Source organism: Anguilla anguilla, chromosome 2 (genome assembly GCF_013347855.1).
Source record: "Anguilla anguilla isolate fAngAng1 chromosome 2, fAngAng1.pri, whole genome shotgun sequence".
Taxonomy (NCBI): Eukaryota; Metazoa; Chordata; class Actinopteri; order Anguilliformes; family Anguillidae; genus Anguilla; species Anguilla anguilla.
In genome coordinates this window covers 18,785,488-18,808,665 of record NC_049202.1, presented here as the reverse complement: position 1 = coordinate 18,808,665, position 23,178 = coordinate 18,785,488, and the positions used below count along the sequence as shown (strand labels likewise).

The following is a 23,178-nucleotide window of genomic DNA, read 5'->3' as shown; positions in this document are numbered from 1 at the left end:
TTTTTACCCCAGTGTAGTCAATAATATTAGGGATAAGCAAGCAAGCGTTGGACTGGTCTGTTGTATACAGAAAATCAACAAAGCATTGCAGTCAAAAAGGCTTTACTGATGGGACAAAACGGTGATTGAGTTATCTGTGTGTGCGTACGCTGAGGAAATATTGGAGCCGTAATATTTCAAAGGACACATAATTTCGATTGATCGGAAAGCCTTCGGAAGGTAATGTATTTTAAGAGGCACGTAGGCCTAATATTTTTTGCTGACGCAACTGCCCAGCTGGAGCTGTCATTGCTGGAAGTTCAATATTGCTGAAGTCGGCTACGCAATGAACTTAGCTGGCGAACAAATATCAGGAGAAATGGTTATTAATTTTCCGCAGATGTAGAAAGTAGGACTAGGGCTTCATGAAAACCAGTATCATTCGGTCGGACATGCTTATAGCTACCTAAATCTACGGTGTTTATTTACAATATGCGCGAACATTGTGTAATTAGATGGCTAGGTAAGGTGGGATTGTAGTATGTTGCATGAAATGTTACATTTATAAAGTTTCAAAATTGGACATCTAAAATAAAAAATGATACAATCGGATCTAAGAAACCTATCAATAAGTCCCCAGGGAGTAGCCTATTCAGGCGTACGTATTGTAATGGGCTATGCACTTTGGACCGGAAACATCGCTGACTTGACTGTGCTTACCGCGTGGGTATACAGGGATATGTGTACATAAATCGTAAAACATTCTTTAACGAACACGGACCGTCATTTGCTGCTTGCTTTGTAGGAGAAAGCAGGCACTGGACGTGAAAATCTCTCCGACCATGTCTGGACCACAGGGGTATGTGCGATATATTATCTTGTTGCGATAAATGTAGCCAATTTGCATTTTCCGACTAACCTTTCTGAAACTTTATCTTTCTTTTTGGAAACATTCTGACAATGTGACAGAATACAACAGTGACCATAATCAGTTACTTGTGTCATCTTTTTGCAAATACACACATACACAGTGCGATATATAATAGGGATTCAGGGAATTTGCCACATTGGTGGACTATGCACGATATGTAAGATCATACTTTTTATGTGCAATTAGTTATCGTGTATATTTAGACCATTGGTTGATGTTCAATGTTGATTGAACGCCTACCCTTTAAATTAGACTGAAACACATTTATTTTCCTTATTATCAGGTAGATTTTCTATTCGTTTTACCACATAACAGTATGTGGAGCATTTAGTTCACATTTGTTGTCTGTTTGTTGTGGGGAAATTTTTCTGAAGCTTTGGCAGAGGTCTGATTGTAAATATTTAATTTTTATTTGTGTTAACAGAACATAATGTATGTCCAGCTAAATTATATATAATCAGTTTTTGTTTTTTAAATAGTGCACTGTATCTGCATGCATTACTGTGTGTGAATCTGTTGACTAAAGAGTAAAGTGACAGTACTTGTTCAGGCCATGTGATTTCTGCATTCCAGTATATTTTGCCTGAGATTTAACCCTCAGATAAAGAATTCAGATTCAGCTTGTTCCTGAAACCAAAATTTGAGCAAACATTAAAAATCATCACATCATCAGTCACCTAAATCATATTAATTAATCATGTGAAAATAATAATCCACAGAAAATAATGCACTAAATCTGTTTATTTATTTATTTATTTTTAGCCCAAGTGAGTCAGTGTACAGTATTATATTTGGGCCATGAACTTAAGCATCCACATTGTTTAAAACCATGCAAAATTTCCTGTACCCTTCAGTGTACATTACACCAAGTGGGCACTGAAACACAAATTTGTTCTTTCAAAGATTGCTCTGCAACATTGGGATTGTTGGAATCCAGAGACCAATTTGTTGGATCACACCAAACTCATTGTGACTCGTTTCTGTTATTGTCATGAATAACAGGCGATTGCTATGTTTTGCTTTCAGCTGGAGTGGCTAGAGACATATTTTGGTTTTAAAAATGTATTCCAGGCGTCAACTGAACTGCAGAGAAAGGACATCCTTACTTACATCATGTGCAAATATAAAAACACAATTTTACTCAAAATGAGTCAATTCATCCTACATAAAGTATTGCAGGAATGCTTGTGTATGATTTACGAACGTGTAATGCAGGCATTAGTGTAGCCTCTATTGTACGTTATGATTGCTTTTGACATGATTTTGGAGGCAGGTGGTAGTTAATTAGGTTGTTTTAGTCTGCAGCTGACTCAAAGTTGTTTCAATAGCAGGTAACTAATTTTGAGGAGATGGTCTGAACAACATTTGATGAGGTAGTAAGGCCTGGGATATAGGTCAATATATAGTGTCAGCTGTTGCCTCCCAACAGAAAACCACAGGGCAACCTGCATTAGGGTTAGCAGGTGATTTTTAAGAAAAAAGGAAGCACGCCTCTACCTCCTTGTTGTCAAATGTAATATTTTTGTGGGTGGGTGGGGGTATGCAGAGCGTGGTTGCTTGGGTCATTTTAGTTTTGGAAATTCTATTGTCAATACTGTGTCGATGGCACAGAGTGAGAAAAAAAAAATCCCATAGAAAAATCCCTGTTGGTGCTCTGAGTCACGGAGTGGCAAACACCATCCTCCTGAAGTAAGGAAGCAAAGCGTAGCTGATTTTCCGATAGACGCCTCCTCACGCACCTTTACGGTTTGCACCTTTCTCGGTTGTGTGCGTCTGCTCCCCGACACCTCTCCTTTTTCTCTCTCGTTTTCTGTTTCTCAAGGTTCTTTTCTGATTATGTAGGTCAGATTGCTATCTCGCAGATTTTTCTGGTAAATCCGGAGACCTTAAAATTGCATTTCCTCAGGAGATGACTGGATTAGAGGTGGCTCCCCTAACCGCCTGTTTTTACAGGTTACCAATTCCATCCAGCGCTTAAATTCATAAATGCATAAATTCTACCAAACCTTATGGCCCCACATGTAGCCTACTCCCAAAAACAACTCTACATCCTGTGACTCGAAACGCCTTTTGTAAAAAGCTGCAAACTAGCCTATGTCTACGTGCATAGAACAAATAACTCTTACCTTGGAGGAAAATAACATCTTTGATCTTATTTCAGCTGATATTTATTCAAAAATAGTCGTCTTTTTAAGTAATATGAGAGTACAGCTTCAATATAAAGTGAATTGGTATTGGTTTTAACTCATGTCTGTGTTAGCTGGACATATGAACTGCCGTGCAGTTGTAGTAGAAGACATCACATGCTTCAGAGGAGAGAATGTGCTTGTTTACACCCAAAGTAATAGCCAATAGGTTGAAGCAGTGAGTGCTGATGAAGACGATAGGTTACTCCAAAGTGGGCGAAAAAGGTGAAAAACTAAAGCATGATGGATGCTTGTATTGTTATTCAGGTCTCACTTTTCACTTTAATATTTAGTGAAAGTGCCTTTCACCTCAATTACAGATTTGAGTCTTTTAATATAAGTCTCCATAAGTTTTTTCCACACTGATTGGGGGTGATTTTCACCCATTCCTCTTGGCAGATTTGCTTCAGCTCTCTTAAGTTCATCAGTTATGGGCTACATTTTACGTTGTGCCACAGAATCTTGGTGGTTTTGAGGTTAAGGCTTTGACTGGGCCATGCCAGTGCATACTCCTTTTTATCCTTCGGCCAAGCAATGTATTGCAGTCATATGTGTGGCAAAGTCAGCAACATGTGCGCAACATCTGCATGCATGTGATGTGGCGTGTGCTTACATTTATTTGTGCATATGTTTACGTGTGTGTGTGTGTGTGTTTACTGTATGTCCATGTGTCAGCCTTAGAATGTGTGTGTTATTGTGTCAGCCTGTATTTGTGTGTGTGCATGTGTGTTTGTGTGCGTGTGTACCTTTGTGTGTGAATGTGTGTCAGTTTGATTTTGTCTGCGTGCATGTTTGTGTTTCTACCTGAGAGTGCATGTACTATTTTTGTGTTTGTACCTGCGTGTGAGTGAATGCGTGTGTCTGTGTTTGAACCTGTGTGAGTGCATGTGAGGCTTTTGCTGGTATTCTTGGGGCTTTCCTCTTTCTGGCCTGCTTCCTGGAGAGCTGCGTGCAGTGCTGCGCAATGCAAAGCGAAAGATAAATTCTCAGCACAAACCCATTCTAGTCCTCTGAGTAGCCTGAATAGGTTAATCAAGAAAACTGCACATATAAACAGCTTAGCCTAGCCTAACCAATGGAGCTTGCCACTTTGTTCATGGTCACTGATTCTGAGCATGTCAATTGTATTTTCTCCTCTGTAGCAGCACATATTTACTTTTAAGTGTCTCTGGATAAGAGTGTATGCTAAATGATTGCAATGTTATGTTTAAACAAATGCTGAAAAGCATGCAGTAAACTGCACATGTTCCTCCACTGCAGAAATGTATTTATCAGTTAATGGAAATCATTTAGATTTTCTTTGAATTGCATAGTTGGGTTTGAATTGTTGACTGTGAAACAAACATAGCATATGCAAGTTATAGTACCGGCATTTCCACTGTACAGAAAGTATACTTTGTTTTGTTTTCATGGTGGTGCCTGTGAGCTTTTCATAAAGTTTTTTTTTAATAAGAATGCAATTTCTCTTATTTATTTGCTTTTTTCTGTGTCATATAATTGTTGAAAAAACTTGTGACACTATTTTGTATTTGTTGGCTAGGTTTTTATATATTTCCATATATTTTCCCCTTAGAATGGAAGATGCTGGTTATGGTTTCATGGACCCTGAGGTAAGATCATTTTTTTATACAGCTATACTGTAATTCAAAGGACCGTAAAATTATGAAGAATCTATCAGCACTATGTGGCCACACTTCTTACCTCAGATTTTCTAAAGTGACTGTATTATCATTCACAGAAGAAAAGGTGTGCTGAGTTATATTTCTGTATAGTTTTTTAAAATATAATTTCAATGTGACAGCTGATTGGTGTGTGATATGTTATGGTGAGTTATCAGACATGGCCTAATGAAAACTAATGAACGCTAATATTTGCTGAGCGGCCTGCTCTCCTCAGTGACTTTTGTTGTGTTCTTGTTTCTGTTCGGATAGGCAAAAAAATTTCTTTTGAGTAAGGATAACTTTATTTATTGCTTCCTACAGTCTCAAAATTTGAAAAAAATGTAAACAGGCTGTGGCAACCTTCAGAAAGGTATTCTATAAAATGTGTAAATTCCTGATTGATTGGTAAGAACAGAGAGATTTGAATGGTAGACCAGAGAGCACTCTGTTATGCTGAGTAATATTAGGGCAGAAACCTGGGCCTAAGGCTAATTACTCCTTATCATTGGTTCTTGTAATTGTCCCCCTTCCCGCAGATGATGATCTCAGACATGGATGACATACTGTATGAGCAAATCAACCCAGCCAGTGTGAAGATTGAGCCTTACCTGGAGACAGGTGAGCATTCTATGGACCCTCTCACTACACTGCACTGTTATGGCTAGATTTCAGGCTTGGTTGAAAGATGCATTCAACTATTTATTTCAAATATTTTTTCAGAACATTTTCTCATACATTTTGCCTCGGCCTTGTGCAATATTCAACATTCAAAACAAATACAGCAAAGTATTTTTTGGGCCAGTGTATTCGGAAATACTTCAAATACTAAGAAATGCATTTTAAAATGCAAATCATCGGTGACACAAAACTCTTGCCCCCCAAAAAGGAAATTCACTTGAACATCAATTAATTGCTACTGTGTTCCATTTACCAACACTGCATTATAGCTTAGTTTGGTTTAGAATTTTGACACATTTACGGTACGCAGTTTGATTAGAACTTGCCAACAAAACTGCTCTGAGCTTTTGTGCTTTATGGTGAGGCTCTTTATAAATACAATGTGCTATTATTATTATTATTATTATTGTTATTATTATTATTATTATTATTTCAGAAAATGGGCCCTACATTCAGATCATTGAGGAGCCGAAGCAGGTGAGTGCTGCTCACTTCTCTGCCATTGCGTTATCGAAGTGCATTCATAGAATTTCATATTTTAATAGGGAATATTAAGGGTTTCAACTGTTAAATGGGATATATTGTAGCCTGCTTCTCCTGCAAAGTCTGGGATCAATCTATTTAACCAGTGATGCATTTGAAACTGTTAGCAATGTCCTGGGGCCTCATTTATAGAATGGACTTACGATCTGTTTAGATCTTAAGTATGACATATACAGAAAATCACGTATAAGTAGTTATTTATGAAACCTTACTTTGACATGGAAATGATCTTATCTCTACGCAAAGTCTAGACTTGACGTAAGTGATTTTCCTGCTGGTTATGTAGGGGTATTGCAGTTTGGGACGCATATGCGTCCAAGCCTGTGGTGAACTTTGCATTAGCTTTATGAAAAATTTGATAGGAATTATTAATTAAAGGTGTGAGGAATTAATTGCCAGACAAAAGGTGTTTTGAATTAAAAACAGGATGCGATCTATAAATAGTGTGTCAAATTAGAGAAAAGTAACCATGGCGGTTCTTGCATTATTGGAAGACATTGAAAACCGTGCTTTTAGAAGGGAGAGAGTTTTCAGAGACCGGAATGACTTTTTTGTGCATGATGATCTTCCAAGAAATTAGCTTTTCTCTTTTGCTCCATGGTTATTCCTGACTAAACCCTCATTTGTGCTAGCATTATATAAGGGGAAATCTCTGATTGTAAGGCACGTTCAGGTGCCGTCTATTTTTAATTAATTTGAGATTTATAGATGACAGGTGCGTAAGTTACAAATGGGCTTCTTAGAACCTGCGTAAGCAAGGTTTTTTATGCTCAGTATCTTTTATCAATCGAACGTAAGCACACCGTCGGAAATGATCTTAAGGCTAAGTTCAAGTATAAACCTAAGAACATTTTTACAAATGAGGCCCCAGAGCTTCTCTCCCCCTCTTCTGGTATTGCCAAACACATGAAGCTCTAGGCTTGGTTCTGTGGGTAGTGAGTTCTGGCTGTATGTTTTAAATGGGGAGGGATTTATCCCATGCTTCACCAGTCTCCACCAATCACACTGGCTTCTCCCCCGTTGTACAGAGAGGTTTTCGCTTTCGGTACAAGTGCGAAGGCCCCTCTCACGGAGGTCTGCCTGGAGCTTCCAGCGAAAAGAACAAGAAGACGTACCCCACCGTGAAGGTGAGCTGGAACCACTTCTGTACCCCCTTGTCTTCTGTCAGCGTACCTGCTGGCATGTCTGTATTCCTGTCTGTCACATTGTGCTCTGTATGATGTACATGGTGCTGAAGTCTAGAACAGAAGGTTGTAAAATCTAAAATGCATGTAATGGTGAGCATGTAATTCCCCCCATGTAAGGTCATCTGCTGAGCAAATAAACTTTATTGGCTACTTTGACACCATGGAGGCTTTAGCACAGACAACATACTGTATACCCTTCAAGCTGTGTTCTAGAACTCCATTGTTTTCAATTTACCAGCAGTGATTGTTACATCAGCATTAGAATGGTCACTTAAGAACATTCGAATCACATATGTGTGATCTCACGCCTTAAAGGGCTAGTGCTCAGTTAGGAAATTTGACACGATGAGGTGACTATGCGTGGTAGACTGACTGTGCAATGTGGTTACTGGTCGTACCCCTGTCCCTCTGCCCAGGTGAATAACCATGCGGGCCAAGCCCGGATAGAGGTGCAGCTGGTGACCCACACTGACCCCCCGCGTGTCCACGCGCACAGCCTGGTGGGCAAGCACTGCGACGAGAACGGGACCTGCGGCGTCGTAGTGGGCCCCAAGGACCTCACGGCACAGTGAGAGACGCCTCAGAGATGCAGTGTGCTTGCAGTCCCTCTCTCCCCTATTCCTGATCTAATCAACCCCTCTTCCCCTTTCCCCCATCCCCATCCCACTAATCTCTGTCAAGGTTCAACAACCTGGGTGTTCTCCACGTCACCAAGAAAGGGGTGGTGGAGGTTCTGACGGAGAGACTGGGGAAGGAGAGACTGAAACGAGGCAGTAGCCAGCTCACTGGTAAGAGCTCTTATACCGAAGTAAATGGCTAACACACAACAGTAAGACTGCAAAAAGTCACATACGTCTATTTATTCACTTATTGTGCCTTGTATCATTGTCTTGATGTTGTAGCTTGTAATGCCTCCTAGCTTGACTTAGCATGGGTTAGGTCGGAGTAATGTTCACTGTGTGAACTGGATTTAATGTGTTCATGGCTATGAATAACTGTACAAATTGAGTATTGTACCTTATCGGACCTGTGTTTTGTAGTTGTTCCAATGACCTTTGGTATGCACTTATTGTACGTCGCTTTGGATAAAAGCGTTTGCCAAAGAAATGTAATGTAATGTAATATAGTGTATTCACTTACAGCAGCAGAGGAGCAGAATAATGTTTCAACGTTTCGATAAAATGCTTTCTTCAGAGCTCCGAAACTGTCACAGACACCAACACATATTAGTCTATTCCATGAACACGGCAGCGTTCTGGGGAAGACATGGGCGTGTTGGTGCGGCAGCTTTCAACCTTAAAAAGGTTTTACAGTTTCGGGGGTTTACCTCAATCTAAACGACTGTGTCACAGCCACCTGGGAAAAGCGTGGCGACCATTTTGTGTCGGGACTCTCACCACATGAAGCGCTCATTTTCACATAGCTGTTCACTGCGCAGTGGAAACTCCAGTGAGCATCTGTGATCCTTTTCACCAAAGCGCACAGATCTCTCTGATGTTTTATGTGGCATAAAAAAACAGCACTAGTCACGTCACTTTCACAAAACAGCAGCGTTTTGCTGCAGATGTTAGAAGCCCTGGGTTTCTTTAGGAAAAATTACGCGGATCAGCCTTTTTTATACGTGGCATCAGAGTTCACACTCCAGCCTAATTTGACATCCACGTGTACACTACTTGTAAGAGTGCACCAGCTCTACATCAGTACCCTGGTTGCAGACAGCCACCAATGGCTCCTTCTTCCTCCTAAAATCAATAGCACATGACTAACTTGTACGTGGTCGTGACCCATTTTGCAGACGCAGAGCAGAGGGAGGTGCTGAAGGAGGCGAAAGAGCTTGGGAAGTCGATGGACCTGAACGTGGTGAGGTTAAAGTTCACCGCCTACCTGCAGGACAGCCACGGCGGGTACACCCTCTCCCTAAAGCCGGTCTTCTCCTGTCCCATCTATGACAGCAGTGAGTTGTGACTGACACCATTTAAACGGTCTGAACGTGTTTGTTTGCCTTGACCATAATCCTGGCGCCAGTGCACCTAAGTGACTGTTCATCACTGTACGGTTTAGCCATGCTAACACTGGCTGGGGTCTCCCCCACAGAGTCGCCCAACGCCTCAAACCTGAAGATCACGCGCATGGATAAGACGTGCGGCTCGGTGCTCGGGGGTGATGAGATCTTCCTGCTCTGTGACAAGGTGCAGAAGGGTAAGAGACCGGCCTGCTATCATGAAGAAAATGACTGTGGAGCACACCCATTGGCTTACCGGTCAAGGGTTTCAGCCAATAGGACGTGTGCTGCCGAATGCCTGGGTAGAGTACCATTCCTGTGTTAATCTGTGTTGCAGTTTAAATGAGTGAGCAGAACACCCAAAGGTGAACAGTGGGAAAGATGATGCCATTGAATTTAATGGGAAATGGCTGCATTACTTTTAAATTTTTATAAAAACCTAGTAAAACAAATGTACTTCTTGGTCTGGAGAGCGTGTCTACCTTTGATACTACCATTGGAAATGGAAGAATCTCTCACGAACACCAGCAGGGGGCAGCAGAATATTGTTTTAATTTTTTGAAAGAGGGGTGTCTTTTGTCTGGGTCTAAGCAGCTAAAAAGTGGTACTGCGCGTACATTATTCACTCACTCGCTTGCTTACTCACTCACTCACTCACTCACTCACTCAATGAGTAGCTCCCCCAACGTAATGGCAGTGTCTGGCTTTTACCATTAGGTGGCAATACCCTTTAGGAATCCAAAAGAAAGTTTGTGCCTCCTATTGATCTTATTTATTTCCTGATGATCAAAATTACAGCCTGTTTTATGGGGACCTCTCTTGTATTTGGTTGCATTTCGTATTGCGTTCTTTTTTTATCTTAAACAATCTATCTGTCTCTCTCAGATGATATTGAGATTCGCTTCTATGAGGGTGAGGAGGAAGAGGATTGCTGGGAGGCCTTTGGAGATTTCTCTCCCACTGACGTTCATAAGCAGGTGTGTGTTTGTCTGTGTGCGCGTGTGTGTGTGTGTGTGCACGCCACGCGTCACGTGGATGTACCTACAGTGGTGCGTGTGAAATTTAGCGAGATCAGAACTGCAGTTGTAGACGAATCTTCTGTCCCATCTCGATGACGTCCCCGCCCCGCTCTTCCTGCAGTACGCCATCGTGTTTAAGACCCCCGGGTACCACAGAACGGAGATCGATCACTCCGTCACCGTCTTCCTGCAGCTCCGGCGGAAGAACGGGGGCGACTGCAGCGAACCCAAGCAGTTCACCTACGTGCCTCACGATCGAGGTGAGCTCATTCCACCGGTACGGCCAGACCGAGGCGCCAAGGAGCATTTCATGACTAAATTGACTGAGCCAATCGAAATCCAGGGCGGCGTGTTCGCAGTGGACAGTGTTGGTTGTATTTCATAGGATCCAATTAGAATCTCTTGTCCAAAACTACTTAAAAACTGTACATTTAAAATGTCAGGTGAGCTTTTTATTTTGCTACCTGTTGCATTCAGTATGTTTTCTGTGATTCGTTGGCCAGATTTTTGTAACTTGTGCAAGGGCTGTCGACTAGCCTGGTAACTGTATAGCTCCTGCAGGAGGATAACACACACCTCCCTCCCGCAGTCTTAGCTGCAAAGACGAACACAAATTCTGCATGTTCCGCACTGGCTATTGTTCATTACTGTGTTAGAAGAAAAAAGAATACACTTGCATAGCATTGAAACAGTGTGAACAAACATTCTTCTTTCTCAGCTGTTCTTTTTTTTTACCCTGTACCCCCTCTTCTGGAAGTGTGTACATTCATCATGCTCTTCTACAATACATTATGGTTCTTATTTACCTTCGAAATGTGCCACTTCGGTGAGATGGTGAGAGATACCATTTTTGATACGGAAAGCGTGTAGATACGTGTAGGCAGACGGAGAAATTAAACATGTTTCTGTTATTGGAATGAGTAGGTTTCTTCCAGAAGTGTCATGATGTCAGAGGGTGTGTGACTGCCTCTCACCCGAAACCTTTTCTGTCTCTGAGTGTTTCTTTTTTTTTTTTCCTCATTGGTTGCTTAGATAAGGAGGAAGTTTTGCGCAAGAAGCAGAAGCCCCTCCCTCCCATGTACGACCCCTGGCGGGGGCCACCTGGGGGCGCTAGTGGCCAGGGAAGAGGACCAGGAGGCATGGGGGGAGGAGGTAAGGCATTATCAAATCAGTGTTGTGTCATTGAAATGCAGCTCCTAATAGATTCAGATATCACCAACCCAAATTTAACAATGGTTTATTCCACAGCGCAGATAATAGTGAACTGGGCAGGAAACTCCCATTACTTTATGTCCACTGCTGTCATCTGTTCAGGCTCTTGTTTCATTAAACTCCTTGCTATCCCACAATGCAAAGCTTCACAGTATAACCACAGATATGTTGTATCCACATATCTCTTATGAACTCTCCAAAAATACTGTTTACATGGTCTTGTGAACTGTGCTTTTTGTGTGCGCTTGTGTACAATACACTAATAAACGAGTGAGCGTAGTAGTAGTAATAGCAGTACGTTGTTAAGATCAAATTTGACTGAATCTAGGTCCATATTATTTTCAGGGTTCTTCGTAAGTTTATAGTACAAGCTGTTGATGGTGTGGGCACGACAAATCCCCTGAAATGGCAAAATGCCAAAATAGAGCTGATCCACTTCTTGTTCTGATAGATAACCCGGGCTTCCATTTCAACCCGCCCATGGATGGAGGAAGTTACTTTGGGTCCTTAGGAAACGGGTTTGGAGGAGGCGGGCCTCAGATGTCAGGAACGCCCCTACCTCAGGAGTCCCTGGCCAATCAGCAGCAGGCCGATGGCACGCCGCAGACGAGGTCACCGATGCAGCACCCGTTTCTTCGAATCGGTATGGCGGTCCGGCCGAGAGCTGCTGGGAGTGGGAGGGGCTGGTGGGTAGGAGGAAGGGTGGGTCTGCAGGGCGATACGTGGGAAGGTGCTCGTACAGGAAGTGTTGTGGGGTTGAAGCTCATGTGAAATACTCGGCTCTGTGTAAATTAAAAACTCAGAGGCAGGGGGGGCTAGTTTACCCACCCAGCCTGAGACTTTGGGGTCGAGCTTGTGCCTTCTGGCCTGGTATCAAATCTGGACCGCGTCACTACCGGCTGTGGTCAGCAGCTCCGCCGGGTGACGTGGGTCGTAGCACCCGGCTGGGGAGCCATTTCAGTCTGCAGAATCGGCCATGTCTGGTCGCCCGCCAGCGCAAACCAGATCCGTTGATTTGTGCTTCTGGCGTACTGCTTCGATGAAGTGATTGAGTGGCCCAGCTGGTGGACGCTTTTGCTAAAGCGAGCAGTGGATAGAGCTGCCTGTCAATGTTCCCCTGAATGACAACCATGGGACAAGCCTAAAAAAAGTGCTTGGAACCTCGTAGATTAGGATAAAAAGAAAACCTGAGTGAAAGAGAATCTAAACCCAGGAGTAAATTGTACGATGTTGTTGAGCGGGTATATTGACTGGTGACTCCGCCTCCGCCCCATGTTCAGCCTCTGCGCTGCAGGCTCAGGCCCATCAGGTGGCCCGGCAGACGGCCGCAGCTCTGCTCAGCTACTGCCGCACCGGGGACGTGCGCCTCCTGCTGGCCGTCCAGAGACGCCTGTGCCCCGCCCGGGACGAGAACGGAGACACGTGAGTCCGCTCTTCATCCCCCCGCTTCCCCGTTCCCCCAGTCGCTGGTCTCAGTCGATCCTGGACCGGTGGTCAAGAAACGACTGCTTTCTTTTTGAGATTATGTGAGCTCCAGGGCGATTTGGGAATGTGCATTTAGCCTGTTGAAGTCAGCTACAGCACAGCCACAAATCGGCAAATGGCTCACATGGAAAATGTCGTAAAGGAGACGTGCCATAGCTACAGTTCCATGTTTACAGTATAATCAGTACAGCTTCATACTCTGTAAGAGCCTCTCTGTAGTCAAGGCCCAGGTACACACACACAGCCTCACCTGTGCTCCTGCCTCTCCCAGGCCTCTGCATCTGGCTGTAATCCACCAGCAGCCGGCAGTGGTGGAGCAGGTGGTCCACACCATCATCCGCTTCCCCGAGCAGAGGGTCCTGGACACCCGCAACCACCTGGGCCAGGTAAGCACCATGTAAACCGGACAAGGCTCCTTTGAGACAGTCTGAGATAAGCGTGAGATAGGCAACAGATATTTCCACTTAGCATGCTTCTTCAGGGTCCCTAGTTTCGGAGGGACCCGCTGTGGAGTCAGTCAGAACCTTTATTTAAATTCTCGGAGGTACAATTGAGGGCCAGGCCCTCATTTTCAATGTAGCCGAGATTACAAACACAATTAAAACACAATAGGTGTAATAAAAGATCATAGAATATAACAACAGCAACTAACATAGTAAATAATAAAATAACAGTAATAAAATACAGTAAAATATGATAAAAAATAAAAATAAAATAAAATAATAAAATAAATAAAATCAGCACAGATACGATCAAAAACAGATGCACTCAGAGACAGGAATGTTCAAAACCAGCGATCTAAACTGCCCATAAGTAGGTAGAGAGCTGATTTTCAGCATTTGTTGGAGCTCATTCCAGGAGGATGGGGCACTAAAATGGAATGCTGACTTCCCAATTTCTGATCGAGCCCGAGGGACCTTAAGCATAAGCAAGCCATTTGATCGGGTTTGATAGGGTCCAGAGCGCCACTCTAACAACCTTGTAATATAAGGTGGAAGCATTCCGACAATGGCCTTAAAGATAAACAAAAACCAGTGTTTATCACGCCTCACTGCCAGAGAAGACAGACCCACCTTGGCATAGAGGACACAGTGGTGGGTACCATAACTATCGCCAGTAATAAATCTGAGGGCAGAGTGATAGACTGTGTCCAAGCGCTTAAGGGAAGAAGGAGCAGCAATTCTATAAATAATGTCACCGTAGTCTAATACTGAAAGGAAAACTGCTTCAACAATTCTTTTTCTACTGATCATAGGGAAGCAAGATCTGTTTCTATAAAGGAAGCCAATTTTTTGTCTCAGTTTGCTGACAAGATTATCTATATGGAATTTAAATGAGAATTTCTCATCAAGCCAGATGCCAAGATATTTATATTCAGAAACTCTCTCAATTTTAGAACTATTTGCAGTGGATATAAATATGCTATCATAATCAGTGCTTCTGGCCCTAGTAAACAACATGAATTTTGTTTTGCTTGCATTAAGAACCAGCTTAAGCTGAACAAGAGCCTCCTGAAGGGCATTAAAAGCAAGCTGCAGTTTCTCAATGGCAAGCTGAGCAGAATCAGCAATACAATATACAATAGTATCGTCTGCGTATAGATGGACTTGACAATCATTTAGTGGGGAAACAATATTATTAATGTAAATGGTGAAAAGGATAGGGCCCAGAACTGATCCCTGCGGAACCCCCTTCAACACAGGCAGGAACCCAGACTGGGTGCTCCCAGACTTCACACACTGAAATCTCCCATACAAGTAATTATGAAACCAATCACAAGCTTTACCATCTAAACCAATGCTGCACAGCTTCTGTAAAAGCAAAGCGTGATCGACTGTGTCGAAAGCTTTAGGGAGTATTCCCCCCAAAAAATTGATCAACCTGCATTATGTCTGCAAGGCTGAACGATGTCGAGTCATGACACAACCACTTCTCTACCGATAAGAGAAGAGTGTGTTGTACTCGTCGAATTGCTGGCATCAAATGAACTTTCTGCCACGCTAATTGACGTCATATCCACCTCCGTGGCCGACGTTGATTAGACGTCTAACCGACATAAAAATGCTACCATGTTGATGTGTTGCTAAGGTGCATGGTCTCTCAGGGACTGACGAAGGGACGCGTTTCCATTTTCCCAGACTCCTCTGCACTTGGCAGTCATAACGAGGCAGCACAAGGTGGTGGACTTCCTGCTGAGGGCAGGGGCAGACCCCGCCCTCGTGGACCGCGATGGCCGGTCGGTCGTGCACCTGGCGGCCGCCCTGGGGGACGAGGTCGTGCTCCGCGTCCTGCTGACCCGCCTGGGAGAGCGTCACGCCCACCTGTTCAACACGGCCGACTACCACGGTGAGAAAGGAGACGTGCCCAGAGATATCCAGAGACGGACGCGGGAGCGCGGAGTTAGCGCAGCGAGGGAGGCGCAGAGTCACAAAGTCAGCATGCGTGTGTAACACAGGCCTGGAAAGATATCACGAGAATCTAACACAGGCTTAAGGAGTTAACCATGTGTTTGTAACACAGCTATGCAAGTTACCATGTAATTTACACAAAACTGTGGTTAGCAGTGAGAGAGACATAGACTCACATATGCAGTATATATGATTTAAGACATGTATGTTATATATGTATGATTTCTATTGTTTCTCTGACGTATGTTGAATATGTCGAATTTCTAATGTTTTTCTGTCCTGCGTGTTATATCTGAATGATTTCTCATGTTTCTCTTACCTGTATGTTTTATGTGTATGATTTATAATGTTTCTCTGACCTGTATGTTATATATGAATAATTCATAATGTTTCGCTGTCCTGTATGTCACATGTGAATGATTTCATATGTTTCGCTGTCCTGTATGTTATATATGTATGATTTCTAATGTCTCTCGAATCTGTGTGTTGTATGTGCACGATTTCTATTGTCACTGACCTGTATGTTATGCTGTTATCTCCTGTCAGGACTTTACCCTCTGCACTTGGCTGTGCGGAAGGGGGGCGACCGTTGTCTGAGGGTGCTAGTGCACGGCGGAGCCAAGATCAACGGCGTCGACTTGAAGAGCGGCAGCACCGCCCTGCACTTCGCCGTGAGGGAGAACCTCCTCAGGGTGGCCTGCCTGCTCGTCTCAGAGGTACGCCTCAGACCGCCCCTTTCTGTCCATCAGCAGGTGTCCATCCGTCCGTCTGTCTGTGCGTCCGTCTCTCACGGTGTGTATTTATGACTGTGTTCGTCCATGTCTGAGAGCCAGACTGTATATCCGTATCTGCATGGCTGTCTGTGTTTGTGTGTGTCGCTTTTTGTCTCCATATCTGTGTTCATCTGTCTAAGCTTTAGTCTTAATCACTAGCTCCCTGTGTCTTTCCCCTCCTTACTGCTCCTCTCTCATCTCACACTCGCACTGTGGCTAAGTGTCCTCCTCCTCCTTCTCCCCCGCAGCTGAAGGCGGATGTGAACGCCCGCACATTCGGGGGGAACACTCCGCTGCACCTGGCCGCCTGTCAGGGCTTGCCCACCTTCTGCTCCATGCTCGTAGCCGCCGGTAAGGCCGTCCCCAGTCCTGAGATCAGCGTGCTTCTGAATCAGGCTCCATTCGGTGCGCAGGCGGGTTCCGTGTCTAGATTCAGTGTGTATGCAGGCTCGGTGTATAATTGTGTCCTTTCAGTGTGTAGGAAGGCTACCTACTTGTTGACGGTGACAGTGTGTAGGTGGTTTTAGTGTAGAGGTCAGCTGTTACAGATGTTACATTCTGTTGGGTTATTGTTTTGTTGTAATTCCAGTGAGCACCTAAGATTGGAGTGTAGGTGTGTAGTTTCACAGTGCAAGGTGGCTTGATGTGTAGTCGTTAGCGTGTCGTCAGCGCGTTCACTGCGTTTTGCCCTTAGGAGCCCAAACGCACCTGGAGAACGATGAGCCGCTCTTCCTCAGCTCCTCCTCTTCGTCGTCTTCTTCCGAGGGAGAGGATGAGGGGGTGGAGGGAGAGACAGACGCGTGCCCGCCAGCAGGCCGTCGCACGGACCGCAGTCGCGTGGCGTCGCCCGGCTCTGAGCCAATCGAAGCCCGCAGGGTGGGGCATGGCCACACCCCCTTCGACCTGGCAAAGTCACAGAAGGTGAGGGGGCCTTTACTGTTTAAACTGTGTCTGTTTGTATATGTGAGTGTGAGGTGGACTGTGCATGCAGGTATGCATGAGAGGCTGCGTGTGGCTACTGCATGCCTGTGTGTGTATGTGCGTGTGTGTGTTTGTGTGTGTATGATCATAGTGGCTGATTATGGAGGTATTAAATTTACTGGTAAAATAGACAGTCCAAGCAAAGAAGTGTATATTAATATGCAGGATAGAACAGCTAGGGGACGCATCTAGGCCCCCAGGTTGCGTCATAGCATTGGCTTGAACCAGGAGAGGGTCGGGCTGGAGTGGACTGTGAACTGAGGGGAAGGGGCAGGCTCAGATAGCAGAGCGCTCACATGCAGTAACAGGGTGACGGCACTGTCTAGCCAGCACACCTGTCAGCCCTATTGTCCTTAGCCACTCTTCCCACACGTCTTTTACAATAGGACTGATTAAAAAGGTGAGCCTTGAGCCTACACTTAAAACAGTGTGTCTGAAGCCCAAATATACAAAGAGATATTATTCTAAATGTCACACACTTTAGTCAAGTAGGACCAGGAGAGAAGCAAATCATTCATTACTGAGGCAAGGGCTGCCTCACTACTGTGATGCTTCCTGGTCTCGGACTGAAAAGTTTTACGTGTAATTTGCCTGTGGAAACGAAGAAGCTTTGATAGAAATGGAAGGTTTGGAATACATCTGCAGTTTGTACAGAATCCAAATTTAGTTGAAGTAGTGGCTGGATTTTTGTGCCTTTTTACAGTTTGGGGCTTAGTCCGATGATAGTGAGAAATTATCATGTCCAAAATCAGTTTACCAAGATAGCTCCTTCAGTGGTGTCTTGGGTATAGTGTCTGGAGGTAGGTGGATGGTTTTAATGAAGAAACTAATTTAATTAGTTTACTTTGAGATGATAGTGTGAAGGATTCAAAAAATTAAATGTCTAGACACTGACTAGAAATTAAAAACTTAAGGCACTCCATGGCTGTTAAAATAATAAAGTATTTTATTACATTGACAAGTTCTGGGTGAATCTGTGAAAAATCAGACACATTTCAACAAAGCCTTCACCAGGCAACGAAACGTGTCGGAGTGCAGCTGCAAATGTGTCAGTAACACGCTGTATCCCACAGGTGAGAGACAAGCTGAACTGCAGACAGGTTCCTGCCCCGAGAAGCCCCACCCAGACCCCCAAGAAACAGGAGGAGGGTAAGAGTTGCCCCGCCTCTAATCACATACCCTTGTCCCACTTCCTGGCAGTAGCCACACCCCTCTCCATAAAGCTGTCCTGCCCCCTAGCAGTAGCCACACCCCTCTCCATAAAGCTGTCCTGCCCCCGAGCAGTAGCCACACCCCTCTCTATAAAGCTGTCCTGCCCCCGAGCAGTAGCCACACCCCTCTCCATAAAGTTGTCCTGCCCCCTAGCAGTAGCCACACCCCTCTCTTTAGAGCTAACCCACGCCCTAGCAGTAGCCACACCCCTCTCCTTAGAGCTGTCCCACCCCCTGGAAGTAGCCACACCCCTCTTATTAGAGCTGTCCCGCCCCCTGGAAGTAGCCACACCCCTCTTATTAGAGCTATCTCGCCCCTGGCAATAGCTACACCCCTCTTATTAGAGCTATCTCGCCCCTGGCAGTAGCCACACCCCTCTTATTAGAGCTATCTCGCCCCTGGCAATAGCTACACCCCTCTTATTAGAGCTATCTCGCCCCTGGCAGTAGCCACACCCCTCTCTTTAGAGCTATCTCGCCCCTAGCAATAGCCACACCCCTCTCCTTAGAGCTATCTCGCCCCTGGCAATAGCCACACCCCTCTCCTAAGTACTGCCTGAAGACCTGAAGACCTGTGTGCTCAGCTCAGACATGAGTCATACATTTTAGTTAATCCTTTTTCTAAGCTGAATATCCCATTAAACTGCACCAACAGGATTCACAAAAACCATTTAAGAGTATTCCCCCATCTTGCAGATTTGTTGGACTGCAATATTATTTTGTTTGCAGTTTTCATGTCATGTATATCAACTGATTATGTATTATGTGTAATTTCAATGATACATTTTTAATGTGTTGTGGTTTATACATTTATTTCTTACACCAGTGGTTCATCAGTTTTGTAAAAACACCTCATCGTAGTCCTTTTCTTAAATCAGCAGTTAGAAAATGCTAAATAACTTGGCTAATTGTGCATTCAGGCAAGTAGAAACCATTTTAAATGGCTCAAAACTAATCCTTTGACTTGGCTGCATTTAATAAACCATTCTTGCATGTGAATAATTAATTGAGTCAGTACTTAAGACAAAATGTGGGGCGTGCTAAATTACATGATGTCATTTTTACTGACAAAGAAATGTACATTTATTTAGCCAAATGCAGAAGCAGAGAAAGTGCACGTCGTCAGGATAACTATGAGCGAACTGTAACACATTAAGTATTCAGTGCAAAGCCTATAAAAACCAGACCTATGCAGGTAAGCGAAATTAAATATTGTACATTAGTTACCGTACGTGCTGACTGCTGCTATGGACATACGGCTGCATGTTATGTTAACCGTGCGTGTGCTGGACCTTTCCAGACGTGCCCCAGCTGGACGACGAGACCCTGGGTCAGCTGTGTGAGATCCTCAGCCAGCAGGGCGTGTGCTGGAGACGGCTGGCGGAGGAGCTGGGCCTGCTCACGCTGGCGCACCTGTTCCAGGAGAGCGCGTCTCCCTGCAAGAGCCTGCTGGAGAACTACCAGGTGAGCTCTATCGCTCTCTCTTTCTCTCTTTCTCTCTCTCTCCTCTCTCTCCTCCCTCCCTCCCTTCCTCCCTCCCCCTCTCTCTCTCTCTCCTCCCTCCATCTATCTCTCTCTCTCTTTCTCTCTCTCTCTCCTCTCTCTCCTCCCTCCCTCCCTCCCTCTCTCTCTCTCTCTCTCCTCCCTCCATCTATCTCTCTCTATCGCTCTCTCTCTCTCTCTCACCCATCCTGTACACTAGCACCTCACTACCCCTAGTGAGATCAAGCTGTGCAATGCGTCTCTTCGTTGTGATGGCCCCATGAACAAACCTCCACTGTAGATCAGCAGTACGCTTTTCTTTGGGAGGCTTATACAGCGAGCACCAACATCCCTGCAGCCATTTGATGTATAAAATCCCTATGCGTCTGTGACGTTTCTGTATAGACTTGTGGCGATTCCCCCAGTGTGAACTGTGTACAGGGTGGGGTGCGCTTGTCCTGTATTTATGTGGTCTGACGGTGTTTCTGCAGTTCGGTGGGGGGCGTGTTGACGGGCTGGTGGAGGCACTGCAGTCACTCGGCCTGAATGAAGGGGTGCAGCTGTTGAGTCAGAAAGAACTGAAAGACAAGACACAGACAACAGGTATGACTGTGCAGTCTGATAGCACAGTGCCTCGCTGCACTGTGATGTCACTCTGCCTTGTCAGCATTATGACACCACATTGCCGGTCTTTCTATGACATCACTCTTCCTCTCTGCACCATGAAACCACCACATTTTCTTGCTGCATTACAACACCAGACTGAGACATCATGATATTTGTCTGCACTACGACACCACACTAACTATCTATCCTCCCTTTCTTCTGCTTACCTTTCTCCCTCTCTCCTGCTCTCCTTCTCTCAGATTGCACAGTGGACAGTGGCTTTGGCAGCCAGTCAATAGAAGAACTGGCCAAGGGAAAAGGAGACAGAGAGGCGCATTTTGGCCAGGTCGAGGCCCACCTTGCCTAACAGTCCCATTTTCATCTCAGCGAGGGAAGGAATCGGGCACCAGCTCAGGCAGCCCCAGGAGGACTGGGTCCTTTTCAGAGATCACATGACGCCGCACAGCAGCAGCAGCCCCTCGCTCTCCCCTGCTGTGAAAGCTCGCAGTTTTGAGCTGTCAGAGAATGGGACTGAGGATTTTGCGTTGCCATAGCAGCGATTGCCGTAGATACCAGATGACATTGTTAGGGTATGGCTGAAGTCTGTGACATTTTTAGAGAGACAGAGATCGCTGAAGAGGAAAGATCCATTTGAACTGGCTGCTTGTTTCGAATAAGCATCTCCAGGGCTGCTCGGAACCAGAAAAATGTTTGTTTGGGTAGGGTGGGGGAAGTGTATAAACTGCATATTGAGAATATTGAGTGGGGGGCTGTGCTGGAAATGGTGGGTAAACGTGTGTGCATGCTAACTGAATATATTAGGCGTAGAAGGTAGTACCTGCTGTCTTATCACAGAATTAAAACCATCAAAAGGATAGAAAAGACTTTTTGCAGTGCAGGCTAATATTACAGGCTAATAATAATAACATTAATAATAATAATAATAATAATAATAATATCAATAACAATAATAATATGTTTATAATAATAAGTAAAGCACGTTTAAGTACTTTCCTGATGTACCTTATAATGTGCAATAGTTAGCACAAAATCAAAATGAAGTGAAACAAAAAGTCAGAATAGGTGAAAAATAATGGGCAAAACAAGAATAAAATACTTCTAAAATAAGTACTAATGCTTATTTTCTAGCAAATACTGTAAGGAGCATATGACATATAAGATAGTTATTTCAGTCCATAGAGTTTCTTTGTCTTTTTAAATATTTTTTTATTTTATTTTTTGTTTTTTTTGTTTTTTGCATTTAAAGTCCTATTTGTGTTCAGAATATTTGTATGTCCTGTTCCACTTTATGTCCGCTGTTTCTCTGGAGCATCTAGCATTTTGCATGTACATTTTGTCTTATTCTGGGCTTGTATGGTGGCTCATTGTGACCCCGTGAGATAAAATTATCCGTTTTAATAGTTAGAAATAAAGAACCAAAGAAAACAAGTACTCTGATATTAAGAACTTGGCTTTTTGAGACCTTGATTACATGTTTTTTTTCTTGAAAGCAAACAATTCTTATCTTTCTTTCTGCTGTAAGATTTGGTGATGGATGTTGACAACATTAGCAAAGCAATGTAAATTAAGTGTTCTTTTTAGCAATCAGTGATAGCAAACCGGCTTACCAGTACTCATAGTACCATAGGTACAGATGGGCATTATGGCATAAACATGGTTAAGCAGCTGCAAGTTTAGTAAAACAATTTCATAGAAATTAAAAAGGAAAATATCGCAGTGCAGGGGGAACACAGATGTTGCTCAGCTGGAATAATTAGCGAAGTTATGGCGTCAATACAGAGTGAACGCCAAATTAATGTCATCAAGGTTTCAAAAAGATGACATGGTCTGGTTTGTTATATATCAGATAAAAGAAATAAAATTTTCTAACTAGAAAGCGAACTTTTTTTGACACTGAAAATTTTGGCCGAACGACTGATGACGAACCGTGCGGCCAATGGCGTGCTTACTGCGATAGCTCATTACCCATCCAGACACTTAACATTAGTCATCGTTCTGATTAGCCCGATCCCACTCGGGAAGGTGGTGGTATTTCACAACTCGCCCTGTATCGACACAGCCTAACATTAGCCTGCTAACTTAGCTTGTAATACCATCTGAGCAATAATATGTGTTCCTCCCTCAACAGCTAGGCTTTATTTTTACATTGCCCTTAAACCCTTAAATTACCTGCCCACACAGTCACTTACACAACAAGCCATAGTGCCCGCTCATTCCTGATGGTACAGTCACTAATGGTAAAGTGACAACAGGTACATTCACCTATTTGTATAATCAGGGTTTTCCATTAACACTAGTGGGAAAAAAAACCTTTTATGTAAATCAGATTGATGAAATTTCTAAGAACATGTCATTAAAATGTAAAAATGTTTACTTTTGACGGTAAAAAAAATGAGCAACGTAATTAAATAAGCTACAAATTATATCTACATTCCATTATAGCATTAATACAATTCATAATACATAATACATTCAGAAACGACATAAATGTCTTATTTTGGCCAGCTTACAGTGGTCCATCTATGGCTGCTGCTGATGGGTTGGAATAGAATAGAATAACTTAATTTTTCCCAGAAGGACTTCAGGTTTCATTCATTCATTAATTTGTTCCTTCGTTCATTCATTCATTCATTCACTCATTCATTGAGGAAGGCCAATGTCAAACCAACATAGGTCCAATGACCAAAATGACGTTGTCCCAACTCCCAACCTCATTTGCCAGCATTGAGCCAATCAAAGTGTCTATGTTTGGCCAACACTGGCCCAATGTACGCCGTCAGCTTGGTTTCAGTGTCATCAATGTTAGAGTTGGT

The 23,178-nt window shown here is 43.9% G+C and overlaps 1 protein-coding gene across 2 annotated transcripts; it reads left to right on the top strand.

The window, feature by feature from the left end:
- The first annotated feature begins 75 nt into the window (after positions 1–75).
- Positions 76–21,832, top strand: LOC118221240 (nuclear factor NF-kappa-B p100 subunit-like). 2 transcript variants are annotated; one of them, XM_035406121.1, is made up of 24 exons: positions 76–219; positions 785–838; positions 4,670–4,706; positions 5,294–5,375; positions 5,872–5,912; positions 7,007–7,105; positions 7,582–7,733; positions 7,847–7,953; positions 8,961–9,119; positions 9,260–9,364; positions 10,053–10,144; positions 10,308–10,446; positions 11,219–11,338; positions 11,850–12,041; positions 12,679–12,820; positions 13,155–13,269; positions 15,022–15,229; positions 15,838–16,007; positions 16,313–16,415; positions 16,759–16,985; positions 18,119–18,194; positions 19,557–19,720; positions 20,230–20,341; positions 20,605–21,808. In XM_035406121.1, the coding sequence occupies exons 2-24, from the start codon at positions 822–824 to the stop codon at positions 20,709–20,711; spliced, it is 2,766 nt and encodes a 921-aa protein (XP_035262012.1). In that variant the 5' UTR covers positions 76–219; positions 785–821; the 3' UTR covers positions 20,712–21,808. The 2 variants fall into 2 exon arrangements, with proteins under 2 accessions (XP_035262012.1, XP_035262011.1); XM_035406120.1 differs by lacking the exon at positions 76–219 and adding an exon at positions 334–702 and having other exon boundaries at positions 20,605–21,832.
- Positions 21,833–23,178: the final 1,346 nt, after the last annotated feature.

Coding starts and splice junctions, on each gene's coding strand:
- LOC118221240 (XM_035406120.1), top strand. CDS start 578: ATGATACAATCGGATCTAAGAAACCTATCAATAAGTCCCCAGGGAGTA. Junction 9,120..9,259: donor CTGTCCCATCTATGACAGCA/GTGAGTTGTGAC, acceptor TCTCCCCCACAG/AGTCGCCCAACGCCTCAAAC. Junction 16,008..16,312: donor CCTGCCTGCTCGTCTCAGAG/GTACGCCTCAGA, acceptor TCTCCCCCGCAG/CTGAAGGCGGATGTGAACGC.